We start from the raw sequence: 27,209 nt of genomic DNA, 5'->3' as shown, positions 1-27,209 counted from the left end.
TGAAATTTATGTTTGTAAAGATGTTAACCTGCAATCCTAGACATGTTTACTCAGAAGCAGATCTCATTGTTTTCAGCTGAGCTTAATCCCGGGTAAGTGTGTATAGGGTTGCAGCTTAAACAATCCAGATCTGCTTTCTCCAGTGGAAATCCACTTGTGAGGAAATCACTGCATATAGGCTAATTGGAGCTGCTGATTCCAGCTGAACACAAGTCACTCCAGTAGAAGTGCTTCTGCTTGCTTCTGCTGTAGATTGCGACCACCACATAGGGTGACCAAATGCAACAGGACAGGGCTCCTTTATGTAGAAGGAATTTCAGCATGCACAGCTTTTCATGCAATGCTAGTTAGCGCAGCAAGGTGCCTATATTTGGCCTACATATCAATTCATATGTATCAATTCAATTCATAAAGGGACGCAGGTGGCGCTGTGGTCTAAACCACTGAGCCTCTTGGGCTTGCCAATCAGAAGGTCAGCGGTTTGAATCCCCACAATGGGGTGAGCTCCCGTTGCTCGGTCCCAGCTCATGCCAACCTAGCAGTTCGAAAGCACGCCAAAAAGTGCAAGTAGATAAATAGGTACCGCTCTGGCGGGAAGGTAAATGGTGTTTCCATGCGTTGCTCTGGTTTTGCCAGAAGAGGCTCAGTTATGCTGGCCACATGACCTGGAAAAACTGTCTGCGGACAAACGCCGGCTCCCTCAGCCTGTAAAGCGAGATGAGCGCCCCAACCCCAGAGTTGTCTGCGACTGGACTTTAACTTTCAGGGTCCTTTACCTTTACCTTTATTAATCAATTCATAACAGACGAGAGCTATATCGTCTAGTAGTTCATGCCAGGTGAGTAATCGGGTCAGGAAGCCAAATGTTCAAGGGAACTGAATATGAATTTAAAGCTTTCAAAATGTGTGCACCAGGCACAAATATCTAGCTTCTTTTGGTAAGAAGAACAGCAACATTTCATGCTCATCAGGCATATCGCTGGAAGAAGACAATTCTTTACAGCCCTCAGTGAAGTAGCATTGAATGTACCCATTAGCTGGGTAGGGTGCTATAGGAGTGCTACCTGTTACATTCATACATACTACTGTGGGTACAGAAAGGCCCTGGAGTTGTCCTGCTCTTAGAAATGGTCTTCTATATCAAATGTCCTTCAGAGAAGCCTCTATTCATTGGTGCAGTTTGATGCTTTTAGCTGGATGTAGTTAGAAATGAGTTTCTTTGGAAAGAAGATCTTTATGTAATCTGGGCAGTTAAGTTAAAATCAAGCCACAAAAGAATCAAACTTGTGGTCTCCAATAGCTGCGATCCATCCTTGAGAAGTCCCAACTCATTTTGATGCAAGCTTTGCTGTAAGGTTATCTTCTGCCTCAGTCCTAAACATATTTTTGGGGGGAAGAAATTATTTAAGCCGTTCTGGAGCAGTCTTTCATTTATTTATTTAATAGAACTATTTATACCCTGCCCTTCCACTGTAAGTCTCAGCGCTCAGAGCAGCTTGCATTTTTGTACTCATGACATGCAGAAATACAGAAAGTGCAAGTCAGAGGCACCTCTGTCCTCATGCATATCTTTAACAGACAAAATGTAGACTTGCACATTTCCAGGGAATCAAACTTCCTGTGCTTACATGTAGGAACATAATGTCCTTTCCTTCCTCTGTTGGTAATAATTCAAGTACCTGTTAGGCTCTCATTCATACCAGGCTTTCTCTACCTCTTCCATTAATACCAAAATGAAAGATTCAACTGTTAAGCTAGCTTTTCAATGATGCATCAGCAGGTAAAAGAGGCTCCAGGTGGCTAATGTATTGCTCTACTGACTTTGTAATCCCATTGCTCTATTGACCTTGCATTGCTGACTGACATTTTGCTGGGGAGAGATAGATAGAGAAATAATTTAAATAGAAATACAATACTTCTCACCAGAGTCTGGGATGGCCCTTGATGGGCAACTTCAAAGTTACTGCACTCCCTTGTTTTGGTTCTTTACCTTTAAACCAGATTTGGACCAGACAGCCACCTTCAAACAGAGGACCATCCTCTGTGAAGTGGGACCACATATGATCCAGAGCCTGTATGATGTGCAGGTCTGCTTTAAAGACCACAGTCATTCATTGGGTAGATCAAGGATAGAGAACCCTATGGCCCTTCCAGTCCTGTTGGATCCCCAACCCCAGTCATCGCTGGTCCTGCTGTCTGGGGCTGGTGAGTCCGACAACCTCTGGAGGGCCATAATCTCCCCATCCCTGCAGGTGCTAATTTAACCAAAAATGCACGAGGACTGATGTAAGAACAACCAGGTGAGATTCTCTTGCCTCCGTCATGGAGGTGGTTCAGTGACTGTTCCTCCGACCTTCCATTTAACAGGAAGGCAAGCAGTTCTACGGGACAACTTTTTCATAAGGGCTGAGCATGTGCTCTGACACCTCTCCCTGTCCTGGATTGCAATGTCGGTGTTACAAGCGGTGGTTTGCTTCCTGGCTGACAGCATTTTCTCCTGTGCCATGCATTTCCGTTCCAGAATTCACCTGGGCTGGGATCCTTGATGCTTGCTGCCTCTGTGCAGAGCCCTTCGCAAACCCCTCTCCAGCCTCCTGCACTAATTGGCGTTGGCAGATTGTCGCATTTCTTCTAACGGATTCTCTGTTTCTTGTCAATGTGCCATATTTTTGTGTGTCTGTGTTTTTTGTTTTCCCCAAGCTCTGGTTTTGTTTCTTTTCTTCTTCCCCCGTCCTTGCCCCACCTCTGAGTGCTGGCTGTGGCATCAGCAATTTCTCATTTCAGGCTTCTTCAAACAATCCTTCTTTCTAGCTGGTTTGTTGGGGCAGGGCTGCCCTCAGGTAAGGAGATGCACTGAATCAGATGAGGGAAGCCATGCCAGCCAGTCCTTCCCCCCCCCACCCCCAAATCCCTTGCGTGCAAACACAACTGCCTTACCCCTCAGCCCCACCCCAGTCAGGGACTGCCTGACAGTGCTGCCATGTTGATGTGACCCAGGTTTGCTGCGTTTATATTACAGGATTGAGCTGACCTCTGACCTCACATCCCTGTAGCAAGTACCTTAGGTCCTCGGCCACAAACATTCTTACAAATCTTTTTGGTAAGGAGACGATGCTTCTTAGAATTAGTGGTACCACCTATAACCTCTGCTAATGTGATCTGAAACTAAAGTTGACCATGTTCCCCCCCCCCCGTCCCCGCACCTTCCACTTCCCCCCTCCCTCCTCATAACTAATGAATTAGTCTCCTTCCCCTCTGTGCCCCATTTCATTTACCATGAGCACCACAAATCAATATGGTGGAACAGGATACACCGGCTTTTCCCTAATGGCACATTCACTGGCCTTTATTTTCCATTCTGCGAGTTGTTCCTCCTAGGCAGCAGCCAGAATTAAAAATAACAAGAGCGGGCTGCAGGGGTTCCACGTAGAATTCTTCTGTCAGATCTCCGAATCCACATTCTGACTTCACCAGAGTCCAGCAAAGTTGCCTCCCAAATTTGAAAATGAACATTTACGTCAAATTGCTATAGGCTGGACAGAACTTCTTTCCATTCAGGTTGAGTTTCTGTTTGTAGTAATATTGGCGTCTTTTCTGCCCAAAGGAACTGTCCACCCAAAATGAAAGGCATGCAGCAGAATGATATTACAGTCGTACCTCGGAAGTCAAATGTCTTGCAAGTCAAACGTTTTGGCTCCCGAACACCGCAAACCCTGAAGTCAGTGTTCCGGTTTGTGAACATTCTTTGGAACCCGAACATCTGACGCGGTTTGCGCGGCTTCCGATTGGCCTTGGTTTCCCAACATTTTGGAAGTCAAACAGACTTCCAGAATGGATTCCGTTTGACTTCTGAGGTGCATCTGTATCAGTTAGGGGCTGAGATACAGTCGTTTGCCTAAGGCCATTTTCTAGTCCAGAACTTGTGCTCTTTAACTACCGTAGCACCCCCAAAGCTACGCACATGCTGAAATCTCTCCCACTGACATCAGTGGGGTTTTATGGTGCTTACTGGATTGGGCCCTGGGTTTTAAATATTGGAAGGTGTTTGCATTATAGGACACACTGACCCCAGTCCATTAATATCCTTTTAATATCCTTTACCACAGTTTTGCTGTGTTGTTTACAATCTAATGCTTGCAATTTTGGCTTAAACCAGCCTTCCCCAACTTGGTGCCCTCTAGGTGTTTTGGACTACAACTCCCATCAGCCTGAATCAGCAAAGCCAGTGGTCAGGGATCATAGGACCATGTTGGGGACAGCTGCCTTATGTAGACACTACGCAACAACTACATATAGGGCTTAGCTTGCTGTGCAGTTATGAAAATAAGAGGGTAGTTTTTAAAGGGACCATTTGCCCAACAGCTCCAGAAATTCTCATACTGAAGAACAAGCTTTTCTGAAAATCATTATTGTTTAGCATTCATACAGTACTTCCCAAGTGTTCAGAAACATGCATTATCTCAACAATCCTTGAAACAGCCCAGTAAGGAAGATCAATAGTATTCTTGAGATGCAGAGTGGAGATGAGAGAATGGTTTGCCTTTTGAGTCTATGGTAGAAATGAGACCTGAACCTAGCCACTCAGCTACAGCAGCTCTGGCTTGCTTCTCTGCCTTTAACGTAGGTTTGACATCAGCAAGTGAAGCTTTTCATGTCATGGAGCTAATCATTATCCACTGCTAATTGCTCCACATAAAACTGCTGTTCAAGGGGCAACTATCTGGGCCAATTCAAAATCTGGCAACAGGGAGGAAATTCAAGGGGTGTCCTGGTCATGTCAGCTTTCTGATTGCAAACAACTTAAATCATTAAAGCACAACTGGAAAATTCAACACTTCACATGTAAGGGCTGCGTTTGGAACTCGTTCAAGTCAGAGGCCAAGGAAATAGGCAGGAACAGCAAAGCTTGAAGACTATGGATTATGATCATGCCAAGGTTAAGTCAGCCAGGACATCAAGGCAAGGTTAAAGCTTCCAAGATTGCAGCGCAAACAGGGAAAGATACAGCCCCAGGAGCAGAGAGTAAGAACCGAAGATGAAGGGCAAGCTATGACATAGGATCCAGCAGGAGTTAAGAGCAGTGACAAGCCAAATAGTAGGATTACAGAAGAAGCAAAAAATAGAGGTCTGCAAGGAATCCAGCTGCACTGCATAGGCTCTGCCTGCCTGGCTCCTCAATACTTTTTGTCCTCTTGGATTAGCTCCATTTCATAACTTGTCTTGGTAGCTGAGGATCCGCATCGGTGTCCAGTGCCAATCCAAGGGCCCCTTGGGGGCAAGATGCTCTCCTTGGGCTCCCTTCCCTAAGCGCACCCATCCCTTTCTCCCTTGCCATTGTTGCCACAGTGTGCCTTTCCTTTGAGGCCCAACAGGCAACCCTGCCCAAGAGAATGAGTGCAAGGCATTGCTCACTCCAAGAAGGCAGGTGAACAGGCAGCAAGAAGAGGCAGCAGCCAGGGATTGGAAGCAAGCAAGCCTCCTGCTGGGGCATGGGCTTCAGCAAGCGCCCTTGATGCCAGCCTTCTCAGTGTTGCAGATACCCCAGTGAAAATCTATGAAGATGCCCTGCAGTAAGTGACTAGGTTCTGGATTGTGGCCAAAACCTACAGTCCAGAAGCCGCTTCAAGTGGCAAACTTGCACTTCCACTTAGTTAGTAGCCCCTTTGGCGTCAAGGGAACAAACCAGCCTGGAAATGCTCATGATTTCAAATGGGTTCCACATTCTATATTTACATATGAAGCATTACCTTTCCTCCTCTTATGCACTTCCACCTGCCTATCAGGAAGTCTAAAGGATGCATTTTAGAAACTGCCTCAGCAAGTGATTTGTGAATTATACTTTATGGATCTCTGGTCATATTAGGATTTAATCCTGAAGGGTGCAACAATTCAAAGCAGGATATGATTCTGGATTCGGTCCTTTCCAGTCTTCATTTTTACTGTTTCCTCGGGAAGACAATGTGAGATTCCTGGTGTTGGGGCGCCCTCTGTAGATCTTGGGAAGCCTCTCTGCAAAACCCCTTCTCCTGTTTTGTATTATAGCGGCATATCCACACCAGATTAGAACTGGTTTCTCAACCAGTCCCTCTTCCCAGGGAAACCTTGGCATTGTAGCTTGAGGGTGGTGGTGATAGTAGATGTGGTGGGGACCTTTCATAGAATTCTCCTCACCATGTCTCCATACTACAATTCCAAGCATTCTTTGAGGAAGCCTAGGCAGTTAACAAGGTATAAACCAACATAACTTGTTCAGTGTAGTTAAGCAAGGGTCTAGAAACACAGGTTTTCTTGGTCACCAGAGCAGACTTGTTGAAATTAATGACCATAACTTACTAAGTTCCACTAATTTCAGCAGGTCTGCTCTGGGCAGGATCTGGGCTGATACAACCCACAATATCTTTTTGTCATTCCATAGATGAGAGAAACAGAGAAGGGGGGTATGAGCCTAAGCCTAAGAACAAGAAGGTCTGCAGATGGCCCCTGTGAAATTTCCATTTTGAGGTGAATGTCTGTGTGCACATTCTTGACACAGTTTTAGGGTCAGCCAGAGGCAAAGGACAACATTCAAGTGTCCCGTGAGTTTTGAAAGAGCAATAAAGGTCAGGATGCTTTCTGAATGTCACCCCTCCTGGGAAATATCAACAAAGTGCCATTCTGATGTAACCACCATTTGATAGCATCAGGTGCTGTTGTTTCCAGGTACAGACAACCCCAAAGCAGTTTTCTGATGGCCAGACTTAGACATCATGGGAAACGTGCAGCTGCCAATGAAAACAGCAGCTCTGCATCTAGCTCCACTTCTCTTTCTCTAATGTGTAGTAGAACGTATCTTGTGTTGTGACATCATGATCTCATGTTTTCCTACCTCCCAATTATGCAGCTTGGAGAATGAATGTGATTTTGGCATTGCAGATTGCAGCCAGTATACGTTCTACTAGACATTATGGCAGTGGGCAGTGGGGAGTTAGATGCATGGTGGCTGTGTTTACTATCACCAACAGCTGTGTGCTTGCCGTAGTTTAACTCCAAGTGAAGAAGAGGAGAATGGAGGGGATGCAGCCCTCCTGCTTGACCTGCCCTTCATTTAAGATACAGTGGCCAAAGCTTGCAGTAGATTTGTGCACAACACTCTGAAACTCACAATTCATACAACAGGAAGAACTCTCAACTTTGGATCTAAATGTTAGTGCACCACAACTTCTTGGTGAAATCCCACAGGGCAGGGCAAGAATTTCCCATTTGGGGTCTGCTTGTGTCCTGTTTTTAAGGACAACATACAAGTTTGTCTTTCTAGTCACAAAGCATCACTTCAGACTGCACAAACACGTCATCATAAGACAGCTCCTCCGAATATGCCCAAAGAAAGAAGCGATTGCAGAGAATCAATCAAAGCAGCTAAGGCGCTTTTGCCAACTCCCCCTTCCACAAACACAGCTAGGCCTTCCGAGGGGTAGGGAATACATTGGAGCAGGTGCCCTTTTGGCCTCTGCCAATCCTGCTCCCCAGTGCATGCTTCCCTCCTCTGCTTGCTCCTCCTGTGATATCTGCTTGCTGATTCCTTGTGTGTGTAGCCTTGGGATGGTAAATACCTTCTCTTCCTGTTGTCATTTGCCCTTTCGCTGCTTGCCTTGTCCTTCTCCTCCCACTCCTTGATCAGCAGCTTTGCTTTCCTGTCCAGCATGGTGCTTCTTTGGGATAAGAGAGGCTGGTAAGTTTCTGTTCCTTTTTTTGCTTTTCATCTTTTGCAGCACGGTAAGAGCACTCACCGGTGGGGAAGAAGAAGCAGGAATCTTGAGACCCAAGGCGGTGGGGGCTTACTGCAGTCAGCATAGCTATTTCTCTAGAAACTATAATTAACCTGCATGCATATTTTCAAATAAAACCATTCATATAAGGGGAAATCATGAGAGTACACACACTGAAATTAACGTAGGTGCTTCAATTTCAATGGATCTCCTCTGAGTATAATTTAATTGGAATACATCTCATGGTATTTATTAGCTAGTGGGCCAAAATTTCTCTTCTTTCTGAACGTGTTAGGAAGGCATAGAGAAAACAGAGGGGCAGTGGGAATGTTGCTTTGAGCTTTTGAAATTTTCCATTTTTGCTCAGCTTCTAGTTCTCCCCAGATCTTTTTGTTCTTTATCTGTGCCCCACCTGGCAATCCTTCACAAAATTTCCTTCTCATATCTTTTGTGTTGTACTGATCCTTTTCCAGGCAGTTGATGTCATTCCCCATCTGCTAACTTATGAGTGTTTTGCTGTGTCAACAAGCGATAGGGAAGGGGATGAATGGATTAGGAAGCTGCAGAAAAATACTGAATGGGAGAACTGGGAGCCATCAAGGGACTATGATCTCATATTCCTCTCCCTACTTGTACAATATTTTGGATCTATGCCATGCAAAGTTAGCTAACATTACATCAGATGAATTGCTTGCATAGCGAAACATTAGCTAATGCAGTTCCTGATGTTTGTAGTAAAATCTAAGTACCGTATTTTTCGCCCTATAGGACGCACCGGCCCATAGGCGCTGCTTTCCCCACCGCCAGCCTCAAAGAGCAGACTCTCCTGGCTTCAGCGGAAGCAATGCGAAGCCTCCAGAGCGCAGGCTTTGGAGGCTTCGCGTTGCTATCGCTGAAGCCAAGGAGCCTGCATTCGCCCGATAAGATGCACACACATTTCCCCTTCATTTTTGGAGGGGAAAAAGTGCGTCTTATAGGGCGAAAAATACGGTATATTGGCTTGAATGGGTAGATTGGGCTGTTAGTGAATTGTCCAGAAATGAGCATTTTGGGGTGATCATGGTCAAAATAAGATTGTTTTCTGCATTCCTAAAAGTGTGGTATGTAGGTACCCTCCTTTCCCTATGCATGGAGAAGATGCATCAAGAATTTCATAGAACAACTGAATGCCATTTTGTTTCCCTAAAACACTAAAGTCAGTGACTGTCCACAAAGCTGGAATCGGAAAGCATGTGGAACTCTCTTTTGCATGATGCTGCTTATATTGCCAAGCCATCTGATGCTGACATTAATGTTTCTCTTAAGATTGGGATGAACTGTTTCAGTTGAAACGACAAGTAATAAGAATAATAATTTATTATTTATACCCTGCCCATCTGGCTGGGTTTCCCCAGCCACTCTGGGCAGCTTCCAACAAAACAAAATAAACAAAATAAAATGCCTTATATAAATGTATATGGCATCAAGAGTACTGCTGTGTGGTCCAACTGCTCAAAAATACTTGACATAACACACCGAGGCCATTAAGTCTACTTTGGGAAAAAGACCATTTCTGAAGAGTGTAATGGCATTCAAATGCTGTCTGCCTGTTTCCTAAGCCATTAAGCTCCTTTGACCCAAATGAGGTAAAAGTGGTTTAAGGGCAGGCACACCAGTTCTTTAATCATGTTGACTGCAACCTAGTGGAGCTATTTCACGATCATTTCCATTGCTTTAGCCTCATTAACTTCAGTAAGTCAACAGCAGTATAAATGATATTGGATTCATACACTTTGCTTCTTTTTCTTTTATTCATTCTATAAAAGGGGAACAATAAACAACTGAGTGTGACTGAACTATGCTGCCCTTTGTAAATTATTAAAATGTTATTTCCAGCATAAAGAAGATTATAGCCTGTATCTTTTTATACTGGACAATTGTGTGTAAACTCATTTTGTCTGATATATAAGACATGGGTGAGTATACCTCTTGTCCACTGCTGTCTATGATAAATGGTTACCAGTACCCATAGTGCCTCAACAGCAAACCTTAGCAAGCACATGCTCTCAAAATATTTATGAACCGAGTCAGTCTTTGATTTTTATGAAAAATGTATGCGGTTGGGTGGGGGGATAAGGAAATGATGCTGGGATGTGCATATTTTTAGGAAAGGGTTGCCGGCAGAAATGAGATTGGTTAAAGCTATGCACTGCAGTAATTCCCTCCATTGCAAGCTCCAGTTTCCTGGGTCAGTAAAAACTGCTTCTGTCAACCGTGGAAAGGCTAACGCAAATCTGTAATGTGTGAGAAGCAATGTATGGTCTGCCTGAATCTGTTCGTAGACCTATATTATGAAACATGTTATTTGGCCAAGTGACCCACTTTTCTGGGGATATCCAAAGGGGGAAATGTTTGAGGTGGGAAACTGAGACAGACTAATTTGGTTTTACATGGATCCTTGCATGTTTTCAGTTTGCAGGGCTAGAACCTGGAATATGCCTGGCACAAAATAAGAGGTTTCTAGATACAGTGCTCACTTTCTTGGGCATAGACTACCCTGCTGCAAATGATGAAGCAAATGCCTTAAGCCTTGAGGCACCCCTTCTGCTAATCACTGTGTGTGTGTGTGCCTGGGTGGTTCAGAAACTTTCCTTCAAACTCCCTCCCTAAACTCGGTTCTTTTCCTCCACTTATCTCGGAAAGTAGTAGTAGGAAAGCAACCCACAGAAAGCGACCTGACTGAAATGTATCCTCTTTATTTTTCTTCTTGTTTCCCTTGCAGAACTGAAGACTATATGAAGTTATCCCTAAACTCTTCCTAAGGCTTTCCCTTTGGCATCTTTAAAGGCTTGAGAAACAAACCAACCCCAAACCAACCTGATACGCATACATAACCGAAAAAATAAATAACCCCTCAAAATACGGGACTTTCTCTTTGGCTGAACGAAGCCGAGTTCCTCAGAATAAATCTTTGTAATATCGAGACCGGAAAGGATCTGTGTGGCTTGATCCCAAGAATTAAGTGGGCTAGAGAAAGTTACGGAAGTTACATTTTGAGGGTGCTGTTCTTGGATGTCAAAGTAAAACTCATGAATGCACTTTGTTGTGACAACCACTCCATATCTGCTGTTTCCAAAAGAAAAACCTGAGATATTCCGTTTAGATAGCATGGACAAAGGTTACCCATTGCATCAGCCAGTCCAGAGATACAATATCAAACTATTTGGTCCCTTTCCACCCCTCTACCTGGTACCAAAAACTTCCTTTATATCCTTGAAGACAATGCATTGAGATATAAAGCATTGTGATGGTTTGTGGATGGTGGAAGGATGTAGACTTTAGTGTAGCCTGTCTTGCTTCATAGCCTTTTGAAGACGAAGCAGTCCTCCATCTTAGGTAGAATGAATCCTGAGAGATAAGAATGCACTCCTAGGCCTGTGTACTCAGAAGTAAGTCCCACTGAATTCAATGGGGCTTACTCCCAGCAAAATGGATATACAGGATTGCCGCCTTAGTGTAATAGTTCATGACTGATTTTCATCCTGAGGTCTGAGCACCATTAATGCTCGATAGCCAATGCTTCTGTTTAGTTAGCGGTTGCTTCCTGTCCCCAATAACAGAGTTAGAAAACGTAATCCATGAAATGTAAGGCAACTCTTGAAATATTAATTATAAACTTAACCTCAAAGATCCTTGTTTTCTTTTCTCCCTGACACCACACTGTTATCTTTTTTGAACTTCTCTGTTCTTTGCTTCCCTGAAAGATTTATCCGATCATTAACCCATACAGAAAATAACATCTGATGGGCCTTAGTGGCTAGAAACCATCAGTTACTATAAGCTCACACTGGTTTTATAAGTCTTTTCCTCCACAAAGGTAGTATTTCAGGACAATACTGATGTCACTTCCTGTTTTGCAAAATTACCATTTTAGGCTGGAATTTCCTCCCAATACTCCTGTTTTTTCTTCATGTTTTGAGGGCACACTGATTCGATGCTTAATAATATATCAAACCCAAGCTGCTTTTAAAAATGATAACTTATGCAGACAATACTTGAAATTGTTTAGTCAATCATTCTTTGGGGCACCTAGGTTTGGGGCAGATGTTTTTCCCCCCCTAGCATAACTTTTTCAAGGGCTTATTTAGGAAACAGTGGGAAGTTTGGCTTTTCTTTCTTTTTTTTTAAGTCTAAGCTTCTGCTTCTGTATGTTTTCACTAGCAATACAGTTTGCAATTGAATCCTATTTATATATACAAATATGTATAAGGACACTCGGCTTTGAAAAAACTGTTAGCAACCATTCTGCCTCCAACTCACATTGACAGATGCAGTGTTCCAAACAGCATTAACTATGCAAAGAATGCCTTATATACAATATAACGTCTCAGTATACAGCAATACGTCTATTGTACAAGGAATATTACTAGTGGCAGCGAGCAAAGCTATCTCCTCAATAGTGACAAAACTGGCTGTCTGGGTATTTTTTACATTTTTTTTTCTAAATGTGAAGGTGGATCTTATATACATAGGACTGTAATTTCTAGTGGCTTAAAATGTATATTGCCATTATTCAGTCCAATAAACCTTTAAATAGTTTATATGAATGGTCATTGTGTTTGTTAATGTGCATGGTGTCCATGCCCTTCCACCCTTGAACTACTTGGTTTGGTTCAAATATTACCCTGGGAGTGGGAGGTGGGTGGGTGGGAGGAATACTTCAAAGAGCATTAGTTATATCCTCCTTGGGAAACAATACCATAATTACTGCCCAAGATTAACGACTGGAAGACAGTATCATCTTGGAAGGAATGGTATGAGAAGCAGGTATTCTAAAAGAGCAAATTCAAACTATCAGTTTATGTTGGGCTAAAAGTAGGCAGGACACAAAGTTACAGGCATCTCTCCCCACCCCCCACTGCCCTCAAAAACTTCCTTTCATGCTTTTGCATGTCATGTGCTGTCTGGGTCCATTCACATTTCACATAGGTAAGCAGTGTAACAGTGGGCTGAATATGGGCACATATGGATGGGTCATCCTCTGGGCAGCTCAAAAGTGGTTGAGGGGAAGTTGAGACAGCACCGAGCCAAACAAAGTTGGAAATAGATGCATCTGAATGGCATCTCTGCTCAATGAACATAGGCTTGAACCAGAAAGATGGAAGGGAACAAGACCTTCCCTCAGTTACAGATAACCCTAGTGTCAATGATCAATACATCCATAAAAAGATCAATCCATACAACTTCGCATAAAGCAATTTAGATTAACTAACACAACATCTTAAAAATAAACACAAATAAAGTCTGAAAGGAGAAATAGTGGCATGCAGGGCCAAATATTTCTGGAACATCTGTTCCCATTGCACATCTACTCTGGCCTATATAGGCTGGGTGTGGTCTGATTAAGTGGTCATTTATTTCGCTATGATTTCTCCCTTTAGGAATCTCCCTAGGTTCTTGTGGGAAGAATGGTAGCTCAGTGGAAGAGCACATGTTTTGCATGCAAGAGGTTCTAGGTTCATCCTCTGACATCTTCAGATAAGGCTGGGAAAAGGTCAACTGGAAATCCAGGAAAGAGCTGCTAGTCAGTGTGGACAATATTGAGTTAGACGGCTTCAGTGGTAGGCAGAAGTACTTGCCTGATCTCTGTGCAGGTGAGTTGTTGTTGCTGCTTACCAAGAGAGAGCAGGGAGGGCAAGGCTGTTGGGAAGTTGATTCTGCACAAATGCACCAGTGGAGGCAATACAGTGCTCACGCCAGTGTGTTTGCACAGTGCTGACCTCCCCATTGCCTCTTCTTCTGGGTAAGCTGCAGGGACCCACCTGATGGCATCAGCTACTGAATAGACCAATGGCTTCACTTCATATAAGGCAGCTTCCTTGTTCCTACTCACCACTACCATTTTAACCCTTCTCTTTCCAAAGAGTACTACCTTTTTATCTGCTTCTTTTCTTCCACCACCATCACACACAGCTGCAGCAAGGGTGGGGGCAATCATGACTGGGAGTGCAGCAAGAGCCAGGGAGAGTGTAAGTCCTTTTCCTCCACTCCAAGGACCAATAAAAATTATCTCTCCACCCCCAATATTTGGAGCTGAGGAAAGGAGGAAGGATCACTTAGTTACAGAATGTTATTTGTATTCCAAAAACCTAGACACCAAGTGGGCATTCTAGTGGGGCATAACCAGGAGGTGGCAACTCCCCCCCCCATCCACAAATATTATTGAAAAGCATTGAAAGTATTCAACTGTTGTTTAGTCGTGTCTGACTCTTCGGGACCCCATGGACCAGAGCATGCCAGGCACTCCTTTCTTCCACTGTTAGTAGCATTCAATTACCTGAATCCAAATCATCTGTCAGGAGAGCTATTCCCAGCAAGGACTCCGGCCTGGCCAGGACGGCTTTCCTATTACAATGGTACCTTGGGTTAAGTACTTAATTTGTTCCGGAGGTCTGTTCTTAACCTGAAACTGTTCTTAACCTGAAGCACCACTTTAGCTAATGGGGCCTCCTGCTGCTGCCGCGCCGCCGGAGCACGATTTCTGTTCTCATCCTGAAGCAAAGTTCTTAACCTGAAGCATTATTTCTGGGTTAGCGGAGTCTGTAACCTGAAGCGTATGTAAGCTGAAGCATATGTAACCCGAGGTACCACTGTATACCTTCTGGTCTTGACGACGCATGTGACCCTCACCTGTCCTAAACCTACTCCAGCTGAGGAATCACACACCTCCTCCCCGAGCTAGTGAGCCCCACCTGGACTGTGAGTTCTTGCCTGCCTTCCCTCAAAACTGACAGCTGTAAGTTCTGGAATCCTGAGGTCAGGAGTAGTACGTCCCATTTTTCCACTTGATGCGAAACAGGAAGTGCCACCCTGCTCTGCCACACCACCACCAGTGGGATGCACACCACCACCTGTGCCACCTACCAGTGGCACTGCAGCTGCACCACCAGCTGTGTCACCTCCGCCTCTTGTGGAGAAGCAGTGCTGGCAATGGTGCTGATTCCCTGAAGATCTCACCCAGATCTCATAAGGACTTTTGCTCTCCTTGACATCTTGCAAGACTTTGATGAGGTATCACAAGATCTTGCAGGAAACCAGCAGGACTGGCACACCTGGTGGGGGAGGGGCAGGAGGCATCCATGAGGCTGCTGCCTTGGGGGCTTCTGCTGCCTGAGGCAGCTACTTCACGCCACTTCATGGGTGGGCTGGCCTTCCCTGAGGTCCCTATGGGCATGCACACTGGTATTTGTTTACCTGTAAGCACATAGCTTTCTTATTATTTTTCCTCAGTCTACCAGATTTTCACAAAACAGCAGCCTTGTGTGTGTGTGTGTGTGTGTGTGTGTGTGTGTTGCTCCAAGCCATGAAACCTGAGATCCATGGATATTTGTTTACATGTGCACATACACCTTTTGTGACCTATCATGCTTGCACAAAACAGCAGTCCAAAACTGGAAATAAGCGATGCCTCATTCCAAAGTAGGTAAGGGTTTGGAGTTGTTCACATGAAAGGCTGCCTGTTGCTTCATTTTCTCCCCCTTTTCTCTCCATCTCCTGTACCCATGGGCGTACACAAATATTATTGAAAAGCATTGAAAGTGCTCAGTTATCTGAGGTTCTGCCCTCCCAGCAGAAGCCTGCCCCCCGCAATGTCCTATTTACAGTACAGGGTATTTTTACCCATGATTTCCCAAGAAAAGTTCAACAATTTTTATTTCCTATTAAAAAAAAAAAAGCCCAACAACTTTTGCTGCCCCTCCCCAAACAAAAGTCCTGACTACACCCATGGTAGCTAATCAGGAATGTATAATAGTGTCTGTCACCATAAATCAGCACTGGAGCCTTGGTTATAATAGAGAAGTCTTCTGAATGATCAGGGCAATGAACTTTTAAACCCAAGTCACAAGTATAATGAAATCTGTGCAATGGGTTGCTGTGAACAGAGTGTTCCACCACCGTGTGTTCTCCTCAGCAGGGACAGTTACTAAACTGATTTAAAAAATGGTAACCATTTCTCTCAGACAGTAATGGCTATGGGCCAAGCTACATGCTACTCAGTCACATTATGTTTTCATGTGATTTAAAAAAACCACACACACACACACCAATATGTCTGCTGTTGAAGTTGAGCATGACAGGAGATTTGCTTTTCTGTTTTCCCACACTAAAACCGCAAAAAGCTACTTTTGTCTCATGGCACACTGCAATCCACCTGCACACATCTTTCTCTCTGCTTTTGCAACTTCTGCCACTCATTCTATAGAAGAAAATGTCAAGGGGAAAACCACATGGCTGGGCATTTTGTATAGGCTGGTCCATAGGCTTTTGCTTGTAGCCTAGGCTGCTCTTCCACTAGCACAGAATACTTTGGCCTCCAAATCGATACTTCCTCTTCTCAAACCCCCCCCCCCATACAGCTGGAAAAATTGCTCCAGAGGATTGCAGAATACCCCATAATAAATTTTGAAGGCATGCAAGGAGAGGAAGATTAAGTCCCATTGCACGAGTATAACTCTGCAGTCGCAGGATTGGACACAACACATACAGTCCTGTTCTACCTCCTCTTTCTGGTGAAGAAGAAAAATAACAAGAAAACTTACATTTCTTTTGAAACATAACCATGGAAAATCCATTTTTAAGCCAGAGGTCTTTTAAAAATAATAATAATCTAATTCATTGCTATTAATTGTAGATGTTCCTCTTAGTTCCAAATCCAGTCTTTCTGAATTTACCAATATTTCTTCTTTTGCCACATCAAGAAACCGACATTCAACTGAACTGCAGATTCAAGAATGTGCATGTTCTTACACCAGTACAGTTGCCATGTGTAACCCATGAATTTTTCAAGGTTCTTGCCCATAGAAGTTCATATCACAATAGACTTTAAAACATTCCAAAGAACTCTGTTGCTTTATCCATTCAGATGTGCCTTAAGATTGACTTGTTCCATAATGGAGGGGAAAACACAACTAGTTTCTCTCTTTATATGGGAGGGTGGGAAAGATGACTGAACTGGGATTTCAAACGGGCAGGACCTATTGTTAGTATTCCCTCCCCTTTGTTAAAATATGTTTAGAATGAGAGTTCCACATTAAAGATCTCACCCCTGCTGTTAGACATCTATGATTTTCTGAAATAAAATATGTAATCGGCGCTTAAGCATTAGTTTGTGCAGACATGATGTCCCCTTACCCCTGAAGGTTCATTTAAACTGAACTTGCTTCTGTACCACAAACATCCCTTTGGGACCCCTGCTCAACTCCTCATGGCAAGCTCACTGACTCTTGAATAGCAAATGATTAATCCCCAGTTGTCCCTAATTTCAATGAAGAATAAGTGCTAGATCCGTTCATCAAGTTATCAGAGTGATGGAGACCATCAGAAAAGTATGTTTTGGAACCATAGTTATTTTTAAGGGTGACACACTTCAGAGATGCTTGTTTCTACAAAGTAAAGTTTAAGTTAAACATATAAAAATGTCACAAGTCACAGAGCATGTCCATCATCTAAGGTCTAAGGGATGGGAGAAATATCATGAAGTTACAGATGTTTTTGGGACAGATGGGACGTGGGTGGAGCTGTGCGTTAAACCACAGAGCCTAGGACTTGCCAATCAGAAGGTTGGCGGTTCGAATCCCCGCAACGGGCTGAACTCCCGTTGCTCGGTCCCTGCTCCTGCCAACCTAGCAGTTTGAAAGCACGTCAAAGTGCAAGTAGATAAATAGGTATCGCTCCGGCGGGAAGGTAAACGGCGTTTCCGTGTGCTGCTCTGGTTTGCCAGAAGCGGCATAGTCATGCTGGCCACATGATCCAGAAGCTGTACGCCAGCTCCCTCGGCCAATAAAGCGAGATGAGTGCCGCAACCCCAGAGTAGGTCACAACTGGACCTAATGGTCAGAGGTCCCTTTACCTTTACCTTTACTGATGTTTTTAGACATCCCATCACTTCCCTCTAAATTACATTAAACTGAAATCCTGCTGTAAGCAACTGCTCTGTTGTGCCTGCTTGAAGAAGCTATCTATTTACGTAAACACCTTCATACATAACATAGCACCTTACTGGTCTTAGCTTCCATAGTTTCTGAGACTAAAAAATAAACAACGTTTTTGTAACTGATGGGATTCAGGGAAATAAGCTCTTGTATCTGAAAAGACAATTTCCTTTTAATAAACGAACACACTCAAAGTGGGGTTTAGAAACCAAGGTCCCCCACAACTAGAGGTGCATGCTATTTTCCATTCTGAATGTTAGGGAAGGATTTCATTCAAATGTCCTCCATAAAGCAGACTTTAGGTCTGGGATGGGAAATATGGTACCATCCATATTTTGTTAGCAGGCTAGAGCTGATGAGTCCAACACCTGGAGAGCCATAGGTTCTCCATTCCTGCTTTTAATTCTGGATGGGGAATATCCCAGGGCTATCGTACTCATACCACAGAGACCCCAGATATAACTGCAGAAGACGTACCGGAAAGCATCATGACAGACTCCATTTATCCTGCTCAGAGGCATTATAAGTTTATGAAGCAATGGTTTTTCCATTTTCTCTTTCTGTTATTGTTCTTCTCTTCTTGGCAGGGTCCAAAGAGAACAACTGACTGCCATCTTCACCCTCTTAAAGGAAAAAACAGAAACATTTGGGGAGATGTCTGAAACTGACATCAAAGAACAGCTAAAGCTTTATGACATGTAGACTGCAAGTCGCCAAGCCTCACCACCGTTGGTTTTTAATTCTTTAGCACACTGGAGGCTGCAGAACTTTCAGCAAAAATATGTAGAACAAGATAATGTTTGCATTTTGGCCTGTTTAAAATATTCGGTACTAGCTTTTATTCTGATTTTGGGAATTGATTTTTCCTAGAAGAAAAATGTCCTCTGGTTTTTTGTTTGAATATACCAACTGCTATCCAAATCAACGTTCCAACTTAATGTTACACTCGCATTGAGGGAAGATACCCTTAGTGCTGAATGAAGATTCAATGTTTCCGAACCCAGCTGAAACAAGGTAATTGTTTGAAATGATCTGTTTTGAGATAATGTAACCAATTAGGTAGAGTAATAAATGGTTGTTAGAAACATATTGTTGCTGGCAGCAAAGTAAATAATGTCAGCTACTTTCTCAACATATTATCTCCCATTTATTTCAAAATAAATTGATTTCTTAATTGGCATTGCATTTACCAGATTTCACACACTTGTTGACAAAACTTTCTCATGGATGCAGTGGAAGACTAAAACCCTATTTTTAAAAAAAACTGATGATAAACATTAACTTAAAACTTTCACAAATAAAGATCTATGCTCATTCATGTTTAATATGGGATTAATGCCTTTACCTTTACCTTTTACCTTACTGCTAAAAGCACAATGGGAAATTTTATGAAAAGTTTGTTTTCATGTTATGTTTTCTTAAATAAATGTATTCTTGATATCTTAAATAAATGCATTCTTGTTTAACATACAAAAGGGGGGGACACTGAGTGTGCATGTGATGTTGGTTAGAAGGACCATCTGGGCTTTGCATTTTTTCTTCTGCTATTCAATATAAGGCCAGCAGAAAGGAAGTGGGGCGGGGGAGATTGCCCCAAAATCTCAGGCTAGGATTAAAATAACACTTTATTCCAGTTTTCAATTAGAATTTCACATGCTTTCCCCTGGTAGGAATAAGCCATACAGCCTTTGAACTAAATACTCCACGACACATATAAGAACTCTCAGAATATAGTTATGTATTGACCCTGTATTCTCCAGTGAGATTGAGACTTTTATTTATTTTAAATGTCCACATTGCAATTCTCCGCCCTCCAGTCCAGTATGGCTGTTCAGAAGGATCAGCATCACAAGCTATCAACAAATTAATAAAATAAAAAATAAAAAATCTGAGCCCCTGGAACATAAAATGTGTAATAATACCCGCTTAGAATTTAAGGCAGAGATAAAATTAACACATAACATGGAAATGAATCCATAGCTTGTTAAGCAGTGGGAGAGAAATGCATCTTGTCCAAAAGGACTTGGTGGGTGTAAGAACACATGCTGGGATATCTTCATTAAATAATAGACAATTCATGTATTATAACAGTGTGATCTTACTGAGAGTTGCTCACTGAGAGCTTCATTGATTTCATAAGACTTCCTCCTAATCAAGTGAGCATAAGATTGCCGCCTGTATTTTGGTGAAGAGCATAGGCAAAATGTTTTTTCCTCGGTATTCTATGCCATTTCGTTCCAACTCACTTTCATCAATAGAAAAGAAATCCTTTTGAAGACAAGTGTTTCAGTGGTGGCTACTTGCACCATTAGGCAGCATTGTCCCCATTCCCCACAAAACAACTTTAGCTTATAATTTGCCAGCCTCAAGTCAACTTGAACATTTAAGACAAGTCAGGAAGGTGCTACAATTGCAGCGTCCATGAATTACGGTAACTGGATTGCACTCCAGCCACAAAAGCTGAGGCTGCCAAACAGACTCTTGGCCCCAGGGTCTTGTTTAATAACTGTTACAGCTATTAACTTTCTGTATCTTGTATTTTTTTAGATCCCATTATGATTTATGTGGAAATCGTTCCATTTGATTGGGCACTTTCTGATGAGTTTTATTTATTGCTGATGACTTTTGTCATGTTTGCAATTCTGCAAATTATATGCTGCTAAGCAGCACAATCCTAACCATGTCTACTACTGTACTCAGGTGTAAGTTCTATTGAATTCAGGGAAGTAGGGTTAGGGTTAAGCACACGTGGGCAGCCCACTGTGTTTATGGCGCAGTAACTATTTTTAAATGTGCACCTACACATATAAATCAGCCCAGGCACATTTGTTGCATATAAAAACACATGCAGATTTTATAGCTTGGCCATCTTTGTTCCTCCCTCCGCACTGCGCATGCGTGATCTGCCGTCCTGCGCTGCTCTCACCTCCGCCAGGCGGAGAGCGGAGCGAGGGCTAAACTGAACCACGAACTGAGGCCTCCAGGCGACTCTCTACACATTGCGAGTCTAGGATACTGTAGCGAGCCGTGCCGCGCCCGGTGCGCACGCGCGCTTCCCTCCTCGGTCCGGAAGAAGGATCATTGGCTACGGCGGCTGCGTGGGTCCTTTTCCCGCTCGATGTCAAACTGGAGGCTGTTCCCTGCTCGCGGTCACACGCCGCTGTCGTCGTTTGTCCGGCGCTCGCGGTGACGGAGAGAGGGAGAGACGGGGGGGGGCAGCGTTTCCAGGGCAACGGCCCGTTTTCGCTTCTCTCCGGCGGGGAAGCGCCCGGGGCCTAGCGGAGTTCGCGGGAGGGGGGCGCCTCAGAAACTCCCGCGCCTCTCTCGGGAGCTGAGACCCGGGGAGGGTGGCGAGGGGGTAGAGAAGGGCGCCTGGGCTGGACCCCTCCGCTCTCGCGCTTCTTCCGGCTGCAGAGTAACCGCCGCCTCGGCCTTCCACCTCGAAGGGCCCTACATTTCGCCTTAAAAGGTCGCTCACTTGTGCTGCTAGGTGCGGCTCCCGCCGCTGCCGCCACCTCAGTGCTGGACGTGAAGCACCTCAGTGCTGAGCCTGCAAAGCACCTGCCCCAAGAGACAGGCAGCGCCCTATATTTATAGGTTATTTTGGGGCCTGGGGTTTCCCTTATACCTGCAATAAAATTTGGTCCCTTGGAGCACCCCATAGCTTCCCTGCCATCTCCCCGTTGCTTCTGCCATGGAGCCAGTCAAGAGGCCCAGTGACGACAGCCTCGTCGTCCCCGGGACGCCAGAAAACAAGCTTCCCAGGGGACCCAACCCTAAGGACAGTCCCCCAAACCCGTCCCTCATGAAAGCCTTGGAGGCGGTTTTAATCGCTGGCCGCCGTGGCTTGCTTGGCCCGGAAGCCATGGCGGCAGCGGGAGGCACCCCGGAATTGAATCCGGGAGGCAGCAACGGAGTGGCCCCTCCGGCAGTAGACCCTCCGGGAGGCCTGAATCCTATTCCCCGCTTGGCAGGAGGGGGGAAGAAGAAGAAGGCTGTCAATGAGATGCGTACGTCTGTGATAACTGCCGTGCAACAGGTGACGGGTAAGTCAAACAAGGCGCCCTCCAATATGGTGGGGCTGCAACCTCAAGCCAGATGCTCCGAAACACATACCTGCAGGGATTCCCATTTCCATGCCACTGTATCTTGTCCCACACTTGTTTGGAAAAAATGGCAGCAAGTGAGTGAGGATGGGAAAAAAGTTTCCAAACCACAGCTGCCTAGTGTGGCATGACTGTGGTAATTGTGCGAATTATATATCTAGCTGCAACTCACTGAGAGCAAGGGTAGATTTTTCTTTATTTAGCAGGAAATGGAAAGTTTTGTCTCTGTGTCCCATGGCCTTTGACAAGGCCAGAAAGGATAGAATAAATTATGGAATATTAGAAAATGCAGAAAACACATGTTGTGGTATAAATTGATTGTGCACCCGACACCATAAACTTCTGGATTAATAATGCAGATTTTTAGTGACTGCGTTAAAGTGGGCAAGTGGAACAATTAAGGCAATGGAATACCCATTATGAAACCAGAAAGTAGTAAATAAAGAGTTGAAAAAGAATATGGGCACAAATGCAATGGTGTATAAAATCCTGAAATATTTAGAAAAAGCAATTGCTGAATCAGTATAGGTACCATACTATATGTGATAAGCTTTAACGTTATTGTGTCATACAGCAAGTCAGACAATGTATGATCAGCAGGTCCTTATACTTCTGAACAATAGATGTAAGTACTGTAGAAGAAGATGATCTTTATTGTCTTGTGCTTCTGGCCTCTCTTTGTCTAGCATTTGGTTCTGCCTATAGCTGATCCAAAGATACTGTATTAAAAAAGCAATCATATAAAAAAGCCTTACACTGAGACCAACAATATGTTGCTGCTTTGCCAGAAAAAAAGGCTGCCATATCCAGTGCATACTCAGACTGGGAGTGGGGAAACACACTACTTGGAAAATACACAAAAAGGGAAACAGTGCCACTGTCCATCAATCTGGTGCTATGCAGAACATGCTGCGTATAATGCAGACATGAAGGGAGCCAGTAAGCCAAGCTGGGGGCATTTTGGCCATGCCATTGTACCCCTAACATGTACGAAGTGCTGACAACTGGGCAGCAGTCACATTCAAGGGGCCCTTCTGGTGCTGTCTGCTAAAGTGGTAGCAAACATACTTAGGTGATTACTGGCTCGAAGGCAAAACATTTTACCCCTCTAGCAAACCCCAATGGAAGAAAAGCATAGAATCAAGTGGTAGCAACAAACAAGAGAATGCAATTGTGCTGTCTCCAAACAAGCGTGAACAAACTCAGGAGGCTGCTGGCTCAAATCCATACCAGCCATTGTTCCTTGATCAAGTACACTTGTGGAAATACTTGAGTGAATGCATACATGTTTCCAGGGGTAGTGGTCCAAATACTATCAAGTGAAAAATACATTGTAGCTCACATAAAATATTGCCTGGGAACAACTGGGACAGTATGCTCTCAAGGTCACACTGATCGCTGGGAAGGATCCAGCAGTGCACCAGGAACAGGATTCATACAGCATCAAAATCCAGGTATGCATCACCAGAGACTTCTCCAGGACTGAGGGTAAGCATGTAGCAGAGGCAGGTGCCCTTGGATATCAAGTTGCTGGACCAAAGAAAGTGGTGAGATTGCCTACCTGCCTGGGGGCATATCGACAGCAAGAAGATAGTAGTCCTTTCACCCTGAAACCATCTCTGCTAGGGACAGGGAGCACCCTGCAGACATGCCCACCATGTTGCTGGGTAAGTCTTGCAAAAACGGCAGCCTAAAGTTTTGTACTGCTGAGCAGTGCTCAATAACACTGTGGGCATGCCTTAAAGATGGGAACAGTCACTGTGACCAGCATAAGAGAGGATCATCACTCAGCCACCTTTCCTAGTTGACCATTAATAAATTCAGCTGGAAATTAAAAGTTTTTCAACTACAGAAATTTTGAATGCTGCATTTGGGTGCTCAGAATTTCTGTGGCACCAAAGAATCTCATTGGCTTTAAGAAATTTCTGAAGTATACATTTTTATTTTGGATCTCCATACGTGGTTCATGTGCTTTGCTATAGCTTATCCAGCAAAAAACTAGACAGCCTGCTGCAGACGTATGTTTCCAGAAATGTTCTGTGTGCATGCATAGGTGCTATGCACATAATTCCTTCCCTCAGCTACCCCAGGTCAAATAATCAATGATAGCACTGGGAGCAGAGAGCTAGATTTGGTCTCCCTTATTAATGCCGTAATTGGTGAAGGTGTGACTGTGGCAACATTAGACTGGAAGCAGTGACTTTTAGTTATCAAATCCACTTTACTTTTACGACCAATATATGTCTCATCTCCTTTGCTTAAACACCTGGATCTATTTGTACATCATGCACATTTCTGAGTTCCACTTAGTTACTGGTAGGGCACTCTGCTCTGGATTGCACGGGCTGTGGGAAGCTTGGGGGGGGGGGTGACCAGCTTCATAGTAGAGTATTATACTTGTTCATCTTCTCTTCCAGCGGTATGATTCTGTGTTCTTGACACAAAACAAGGTTCAGATAATTTTTTCTACCCTAGTTTTTCAAGTTATGTGTGACTTTGTTAAGATGTTGTCTTGTTTTGTGGGTTTTTAAAACCTTGTTTGTTGCCATATATTGTTTATATTTATCTTAAGTATTAATCCATCTAATAAAAAGAAACCAGCTAATTACAGTCAGATGCTCCTTTTGGAAGTGTTCTTTTTCGTCTCTGGTGCTTTTGTTCAAAACTTCTATGGAACTGAGTTACAGGTGGTAGGTATAATTCACATTCCACAGATGTCAAAGTGTAATGATTGCGACTTGTGCCCCTTATTTTTCTCTGTGTGCGGATTTTGAAGCTAACGGAGACAAAAAGAATCTACTGCATTATGTCACTGCAGTTTTGATACTTTAAAAAAACTCTCAAGCCAGGTTCTTAGCACTACCTGCCATTCAAATGGCCATCTCCATGCTCTTGCCTATTTTCACCACTCACTGAATTTTGCTGTCTTCCTACTCTTACTGCTGTGGTTGATTATATCCTCCTTCATTCTAAATGACACTAGTCTCATCACAGAGGTAAGTAGGCTAATCTTGCTGGTTCCCCTCTTACCTAATAAAACTCTTTGTATTAATCGTACGAAAACATGCAGCATATCACCTGCAGTTGTCAATACCTGCAGTATTTGTTTGCTGATGGAGGAGAGGCAGGTTTGAGTTCAGGGTTTGACTCTTAAGAAAAATAAAGAGAGAGGTGCATCTTTTCTGTTTGCCTGAATTTTGGTTCATACAGATATGTTTGTGAAAACAGCAGTGGCGAGATCTGTTAAAACTGCAGAGTTCACTGAACTGGGCAAACAGAATACTGTACAGATGCACTCTCTTTCTCCTTTCTCTACCATTTATATATGTAAAATGTAGTTTAACAACACAAAATTAAGCATGTTAACTCCAAAGTCAGTTCCATATGCCCAGTGGCCATTACTCCTTATCATGTATTCTAAGGATCACAGCATAAGATTACCATGTTTTGGCCATGCTAAAATTCTGGGGTGGCAAGAAAATGAGGCATGCCAAATTGCCTCTACTTGCTGGTTTCTGCTGTGGCCTTTCCTTGTGGGGGAAATTGCCCCAGAATGCTTATTCCTGTGAAAGCAGCTTAATGGCCTTTCTTGGTCAGAAAAAAAACACTTTATTGCACCTTCTTCAATTCAGGTCAGATTGAGCTGCATTTGCTAAAGCTAGGTACACTATAGCCTCAGGTTGATAAGTGGGTGAGTGCAGATGTCAGGATCACTCAGCTCCTGTTGTCTTCCCTGCCTGCGTATCATCTGGGCTGCTGCTCATAGTGGAAGGATTAGTGTTGCTGAGACTGGTTCTGCAGCCAGCTCTTTTCATGACCCGTGGCAGTGATAGTCCTGTCATCTGTTCCTGAAAACCAGTGCTTACAGCTGAAGGAGGGGGATATCCTTTTTTGTGTGCTTCCTCGTGTGCTGAGCTCAGCTGCACTGTTCACCTTACCCCATCCTTGATCCTCTTAGTGGGTTTTCCTCAGTCAGTTGTCTTAACAGGCTTCTGCGAATGTTTTAATTCTGCTGCATATTAGTGGACTTCTGTCTTCTCAAAAGTGCAGCTAGCTTGGTCTCTTGATTTTGGTCTGGAGAGAATGCTGATCAAATTTTCTAGCATATTAACATGTTTATAGATTTTAAATTTCAGTCTTTAACCTTTTAGTACTAGCGCTTTCAGGATGGAGGAACAGTAAGCTAGTGCAGGGGTCAATCTGAAGCAGTTGAACTAATGTGGCATTTTACTTTTAGGTGCTGGAAGACAGCAACCTCCCCCAAAGGAAATCTGGATATGTGGCAATTCTGTGATCTTGGCATCAAAGAAGAGAGCTAAAAGTCTACCACATGGATTGCAGTTGGGCATCTCTGTTTCAAGGGCATATGTGTATTGGCATGGGATACAGGCAATGAAGTGGGAACAGCTCATGCCTCTTCTGCATGAAATTTATCATCTCCGTTCTTCTCCATCCCTTATAATAATTCATATTGGAGAAGATGATCTACTTCCCAATGATAACTTGTCTCTCATTATATCCATGAAAAATGACTTGGGCATTCTTAAAAGAGCATTCCCAAATGCTACCATAGTTTGGTCTTCACTGTTGCCAAGACGTGCTTGCAAGATGGACCAAAATCCTGAACAGATGGCGAAAGCTCAAAAGCATGTTAACAAGAAAATGGTATGCTTTTGTAATGAAATTGGTGTACACTTTCTGTCACATAACTTGATTACGTCTGATAAAGCAAACCTGTTCTTGCCTGATGTCAATGACCTATCTGATGCTGGAGCTGATTTATTCTTGGCAGACCTGAAGAAAGTCCTGCGGTTCTATCAGGTTTTGGGATAGTTGGAAAGATGCTAGTAATATATGTTTGTTTTTGTCAGAAAGAATGGGTTTGTTGCTGCTTGACCATCATATAGTGTCTTACAAATTGTACACTTGGATGAATACAAGTGGATATGGGCTTCCTGTTCCTAGGTAGCTTTAAACTTCATTTTGCATATATAGATGTCACAGGTTGATAGATACGTTCCTCTGACTAATCTCTGCAACGATAGGACTGTCTAATAACAGATGAAAAAAACTGTTCCCTTTTAACATCATGAAGATTTTCAATGTATACACTCATTGTTAATGAAACTGTACATTTTGATTTCTTTGAGGGAAACTTGTAAGATGGTATAATGAAAAATGTTGTGGATCAGGTATCTGCTTACTGCTCTGTCTTCAAGGCATTATTCAGAGAGGTACATGTATGTAACTATTCATTATAAGGAACCCAAGCAAAAACAGGTGAAACAGTTTTTCAGATGTTAACAAATTGTATGTGCAAGTGTATTGGGTAGACAGGGGAAATGAGACCACACAAAGTATACATATACATGTTTTTCAGCATTGGA

At 43.6% G+C, this 27,209-nt stretch overlaps 2 protein-coding genes across 8 annotated transcripts in view; both read left to right on the top strand.

Moving 5' to 3' along the window:
* JMJD6 (jumonji domain containing 6, arginine demethylase and lysine hydroxylase) overlaps positions 1 to 18,586 on the top strand; it is a 103,487-nt gene extending 84,901 nt beyond the window's left edge. The window contains exons 10-11 of one of the 7 annotated variants that reach the window (XM_081897863.1): positions 18,304 to 18,421; positions 18,475 to 18,586. In XM_081897863.1, coding sequence (XP_081753989.1) covers positions 18,304 to 18,418 — 115 coding nt within the window. In that variant the 3' untranslated portion in view covers positions 18,419 to 18,421; positions 18,475 to 18,586. Of the gene's footprint in view, positions 1 to 3,019; positions 3,101 to 10,506; positions 12,326 to 18,303 lie in introns of those variants that run through there. The other 6 variants (XM_081897865.1, XR_014164887.1, XR_014164888.1 and 3 more) reach the window with 6 other exon arrangements.
* A 642-nt stretch (positions 18,587 to 19,228) lies between these two features.
* Positions 19,229 to 27,209, top strand: LOC309362485 (uncharacterized protein). Its single transcript, XM_081898047.1, has 2 exons — positions 19,229 to 21,762; positions 26,060 to 27,209. The coding sequence occupies exons 1-2, from the start codon at positions 21,411 to 21,413 to the stop codon at positions 26,653 to 26,655; spliced, it is 948 nt and encodes a 315-aa protein (XP_081754173.1). The 5' UTR covers positions 19,229 to 21,410; the 3' UTR covers positions 26,656 to 27,209.

The sequence above is a fragment of the Podarcis melisellensis genome, assembly GCF_964234715.1.
Source record: "Podarcis melisellensis genome assembly, chromosome: 2".
Classification (NCBI taxonomy): domain Eukaryota; kingdom Metazoa; phylum Chordata; class Lepidosauria; order Squamata; family Lacertidae; genus Podarcis; species Podarcis melisellensis.
The sequence above is the reverse complement of the archived record's forward strand: the minus strand, read 5'-3'. Positions and strand labels throughout refer to the sequence as shown.